At 43.1% G+C, this 5,754-nt stretch overlaps 1 protein-coding gene across 1 annotated transcript in view; it reads right to left on the reverse strand.

Annotated features, from left to right (window-relative positions):
- The window catches only part of NPAS2 (neuronal PAS domain protein 2), a gene marked incomplete at its 3' end in the record, with an annotated part of 47,898 nt that overhangs the window by 7,388 nt on the left and 34,756 nt on the right, over positions 1 to 5,754 (reverse strand). Inside the window, exons 13-14 of the mRNA XM_009709365.1 lie at positions 4,917 to 5,028; positions 4,660 to 4,752 (exon numbers count right to left, since the gene is read on the reverse strand). Coding sequence (XP_009707667.1) covers positions 4,660 to 4,752; positions 4,917 to 5,028 — 205 coding nt within the window. The remainder of the gene's footprint in view (positions 1 to 4,659; positions 4,753 to 4,916; positions 5,029 to 5,754) is intronic.

The following is a 5,754-nucleotide window of genomic DNA, read 5'->3' on the forward strand; positions in this document are numbered from 1 at the left end:
TTCCTGCTCCGTGGAGGTGCGATGGCTTACATCATTCCTGGCTTTTAATCGGAAAACAAAAATGGTAACACGAAAGGAATTAAGGAGTGCTCTGGCACTAACAACACTGTACAGTTAAATGAAATTTCTGGCTACTTAGAGAAATCTAAATGTGACAGGTCAGATTTGTATGAGCTAGCCAATTTGCCTTAAACCAGTTAAATACATGAAAGTACCCGATTTTCTTCAATTAATAAACGTAAGGGATTTTAGAGCAGTTAATTTTATAATAATTTTGTGCTTCAATAGGAAACAAAATCCATTTCCAGGCCTTAGTTTTGAATTTGAATTTGCTTTGCAAAGTGGCATTCAAATATATTGCTGTTGATTTTAAATTATTATTCCTTAATTTTTTTTCAGCATCTTCTTATATATAGCATTTTCATCTAGTATTGTCTTTTTGTTCTCTTTTTCATGTGCTTTTTGCATTAATACACTTAACAACAGTTAGCTGGTATACTAGAGTGAAAGCCATTACTGAAGAAGACAAGAAACTTTCTCTTTTGCCTTTTTCCCTGTCACCATTTAAGGCTGGGCCGGCACTTAAAGCCGATGGCAGATGCTCTCTGTTCACCCCTTCCTTCCCTGGAAGGCAAAGGAAAGGAGAAAAGGGAGAGAGACTTATGGGTTGGAAAATTAAAACTACTTTAAGAAAGCAATAACAAAGAGTGTAAGAATATTAATACTAATACTACTAATAATAGAGATAAAAATATACAAAACCAATACTGAGCTTCCCAATGACGATCACAGAATTTCTGTCAAGGCGGCTCGCACCGCTGCCATGGCAGGGCGGGCACCCGGATGTCCTAGACTGGACTCTGCAGCCGACAGGAACCGGATTCAGGAATACATGGATCGGGATCGGAGGCAGGAGGAAGAGCAGGGTCCCACAGAGATGCCGGCCATCAAAGGAGGGCCGACCCCCGTGATCCCTTAGCTTTATACTGAGTGTGATGTGGATGGGATGGAATACCTCGTGGGTCAGGTTTTGGTCACCTGTCCCCTCCACACTTTCCTGCAGGTGTGACCCTTTTACGCCTTTTCACTTGTGCACCATAAGAAAGCCAGCAGTGACCTTGGTTCCCACAAAAATAAGTATAAACATGGGCCTTTCTGCATACCAATCCTACTGTTACTTTAGTAACAATTATAAACATTGAGCGTTAGCAATTCTGAAAGCAGACACCATCTGAAAAACATGTAGCCAGATTCAGAAAGTGAAGTTACTTAGAAGAAACTTAACTGAAGGAAAATCTACTGAAAAGAGAAACTATCCTGTTTTAGCCAAACCAGGACATTCCCTTTCTCACTCTAACCCCTAAATTTGTTGATAACTCGAGCCATGACCCCTGTGATTACAGAGCTTCTATTGTTTCTGTACAATGAGACACTAACAGCAATTGACCTGCACCAGAGAGTATTTATCTCAAGATCATTAATGGCTCTACTAATTAGGAGAGAAATCTGTAATTGTATAGTAAATTAAAAGAGCTTAACTCATAATGTTCCACAGAAAACACTGCACAGCTTTAACTCTGCCGTTGGCATCACATGAAGTTGCTCTTTGTCTCATTTAGGTATTCACAAGTGTCTCTAGGATGCTCAGAAAAGTGCATGTTATACACAGAGAAGTGTCAGCTTTCCAGATACAGTCAAACATGGAAGACTAAACCTGTGAAATAGCTATAATTACACCACTTTAATCAAGGTTTGTTAATGCAGACAAAAAAAAAACCCACAGCAGTAATTTTAGTCTGGTTTCTTAAAAAAAAAAAAAAAAAAAAGAAAAGATGAAGATATTCTGGTAGGGACAGGCTCGATGCACTGGCGCTGACGGTCCAGGCAGGCTGTACAGCCCCGGGAGAGGGACAGGCATTTCTGGGCTGTGACTCCTCTCCGGCAGCATGGACATCTGAAAGAGGTTAGCCGGACCATGCCCGAGGAAGGGTGTTCCTCTCCACTGGGTGCCACCCCAGGGTGCCAGGGTTACTCCCTCTCTCTGGGTGCTGGGGGGCTGCAGCCAGGGGAGGGGACGTATGGCCCCTGTGCCTGTCAGGATGGCCTCCCATTTCAGATGTGATGAGCAAAAAGATGGGACACCTCAAAGACATTCTGTTCTTACAACTTTCGTGACGACAGGTGGCCGGGTAAAGAAAAGAGACCCTGTTTATTTTTTCGCTCAGTTTCCTTTAAACCTTTCTTTTCTGCCTACCTTCCAACTTTCAGTCCTTCTGGCCAATGCTAGAGATGTGCGACAGAGTTGTGAGAGTCAAAAATACTAGGTTGCTGTAATTTCATGAAAGCTTTAGCTGAGCAAAGGAGAGAGGGATCCACTGGTCCCTTCCTCCTGCGGGAAAGGCTGGGTCTGTGCAGCAGCCTTGCACGGCGCAGCCCCTGGGAAACCGGGTTTTATTAGTTTTGCAGCTCACCGAACAACTTGTTCATTCTTTCTGTCTTCTGACTAACACCTGCACAATCCCAAACGGATTATTAGTGCTAATTATTATTCAGTCATCAACATCCGCTGTGTTGTAGGGGATTTTAATTCATTACAATGAGGAAGGCAAACAAACAAATATTCTAATACGGAGAACTTGGTTTAAAGTAAACCATTTACATTCAGGTGACATCTAGTACTGTGCTGTCTGTTCATTCAGACAAGCAAGGCAGAAGCTAAAACTGCATTTCGACGGAGACAAAACCATCACAGCCTTTGCTTGAAATAAAACTAATCAAAGTTCAAGCAGATGGTGCCCGAGGTGGCAGCTAGCTGCTCGCTGCAGATGCAATCGTGGCCACTTAAAATGTCCTTTCCCCTGCCTGCCGCACTGTAGCTGAATCTTAGCCGCAAGGATGCCCGGGTCCTGCATGGCCAGGCTCGGCACGCTGCCTTTCGGCTCCTGCCATCGGTCACCTTCAGCTGAGGACGAGTGGCAGAAAGGCAGCGGGGAACCTGTGCAACTCCTCCTCGTGGGCTGGCAGCGGGGCACCCGGCCACGCTATCTCTAAAAGTGATGAGTTTGTGTTCTGCTGCTAAACTGCTGTGAAATGGTCAACTAGGAATCCAAGGAAAGGCTCATGGTGGGAAGTATGTGTACTTGGGTTTTGTCTCTCACTTGCTTAGTGCTGCAGGCACCTTGTCTTTTAAATAACCAATTATCTTGCTGTAGGCTGACATGTTTATTATTTTAAGGTGGGAAATATAGAATAGTTTCATAATTTTCTTAATAGTTTATGAAAATCACCCGAGTCTTTGGAGTATTGCTATGAATTGTGAGCATCAGCAACCTGAACTGCAACGTCCTGGTGTTATTTCCCTGCTCCCCATCAAGTTCCATCTTGAGCTCTGCCAGGAGCATTGCTATGACTTTGCTGCCAGTCGAGAAGAGGGCTGCCAGAGGGCTGCCTGTGTTGACAGACTCAGGTCAGCCCTCTTCCATTCACCAAGATTTAGCTGGCCCAAAGAGGTTTAACCAGTGGCCGTGCGACTGGACAGTGCTCCTATTTGGCAGAAAAGAAATGGAGCTGGCATGCCAATAAGAGCATTTTACTGGGAAGGGGTGAGGCAGCAAGGCTCTAGGTAAACAACTGGAAAGCATCTCTTCTCAAAGAGCTTTGATGGAGAAGAAAGGGAAGTAGAAAAAAGTCAAACAAAACATGTGTGGGTTTATAATAAACAAACTAATTGATGTTTGGAAGTGCATTAATGAATAATGGAGAGGAATATCTGTAAAAGAAAATGAATGCTCAGAGCAGATAATTGATATGCTGTTTCTTCACCGCATGCTGGTGTGGAGTTGTGAAAGGAATGTTAAACATAGAAGATAAATGAGAATTTGTTATTTTAAAGCAGGGATCCTAAGGACTTTGTATGTTTTATACGCTACCAGGAGAAACTCTGGGGTCTTGTGAGGGAGTACAGGGTACCAAGCCTACGTCCAGGAATAGTCTATCATTTCTAAAATCAGAGGATGATGGGGTGTATCATCACAGCATGACCACAGGAGAGAAACAGTGTGATGGGAACATGGTACTCAAATTTCCTCCTTCAAAATCCACCGCAAATGAAACATTCAGGTGGCTTTTTGGGCCATCACCTGCTTTTGAGATACAGGTTAATAGATTTCACTGGAGGAATTTGTCTCCAGCAGCATCCTCACCATTACTGGCACACTCACAAAATGGGTTTTGTTGAACTTGCATGTCCTTTACTGCTGGTTAGTTCTGCCGCAGCACAGCCAAATAGATGTTTTTAGGAGGACTGAGTGTCTCTGTTAGTTTTTGGGTTTAATTCTCATTGTGACTTTCATTTTGATGGGACCTGATTCTGTAGAAGCAAAGTTGAAAACTCTTTTTCCATCTGTTTTTTGTCCTCCTGTGAAATAGATGTGTGTGCGCACCTGAACCTACAGGCTTCTGCTGTGATTGCTTGTGTGCAGATACATGTTTAAACGCACAAGTGTACGATTCAGGTTACTTCCCCACAATATTTTAAGTGTTTGAGAGCTGGTGGATTTGGGGATTTTAGCTACTAAAGGGGTAACCTAAAAGCCCCAAAAGGAGAAAATATCAGGAGATAAGCAAACAACCCATTCCACTTTCAAATCCCCAACTAACCTGTGCCAGAGGTGCAGGCTGATTTTGCAGAGTTACTTGAGGCAGCAATTGCTGTGAGAGAAGCTCACATGGAGGCTGAGAAGGCAAAGAAACCTAGGTTAAAACAGAAGAAAACAAAACTTTATAAGTTTGGCTCCTTTAAATTTTAGGTTTCTTCTAATGCCATGACTTTTGCGTAAGTCTTTTTTAATTGCAAAGCTGCTTATGTGGCACATGTTTTATATCATCTGCCCACTGTGATGACTCTGTGAAGTTACCTGAAGAGCAGTAGGCTGAGTGAGTCTGTGCACGGACAAATCCTGCTGTGTGCTCGGTGTTCTTGGCAAGGGAGTGTTAGACTCTGCAATCAGCTTTGTTGGTGTAGCTGCAAGAAAAGTACCAGTGAGTTCTCATATGCTGGAAATCATCCCCATTTGAAGTGAGTATTACAATGAGACCTGGCTAGAAATGATTACGGCCTGGCTAAATTCCAGCAGGAGTCAAGGCTGTTCTTGTTGACTTCAATGGCAGTAAAATTAAACTTATAAGGAGAGTCTGCGTAAAGATAAAAGTAAATGAGACAGATTACGATTCTGTGCTCCAATGAACAGAGCAAAAGGACCCAAGAGCTGTTCAAAACCAGCTGGAACTCCCTTCATATGGGCCAAATAACTGTAAATTCAGGTTAGTTCATCGGCTTTTCTTCTAGACCAGGGAGCAAAGCGAGTGTGTAAGGTGTACCCAAGTCAAGGCTGGAGCATCCTGAAACTTGGCCAGAACAGAATGACCTACAGGCTGTTATTACTCATGTAAGTCTAGAGGGGCCTTATATTGCTCATACTGATGCCTTCAAATCTGAAGACAGACGTCCTCATTTTCGTAACAGATTGAAACAGGAGGTCTCACAGGTAGTCCCACCACTCATTTTCCAGTGTATAGGTGGTTGCACTAGAACCTTCCCTCTTGTACGTTACCATTTCAGATTATGCACTTCATTGCCAGTGACAAACACATATTCTCGATACCTCATAAATAACTGTTAAATTAGCAGCTGTGGTATATAGGCACACATTCTGTAACTTGGCTAAATTAAAAATAATGCAGTAACCCAGGAAT

Source organism: Cariama cristata, unplaced genomic scaffold (genome assembly GCF_000690535.1).
Source record: "Cariama cristata isolate BGI_N322 unplaced genomic scaffold, ASM69053v1 scaffold7651, whole genome shotgun sequence".
NCBI lineage: Eukaryota > Metazoa > Chordata > Aves > Cariamiformes > Cariamidae > Cariama > Cariama cristata.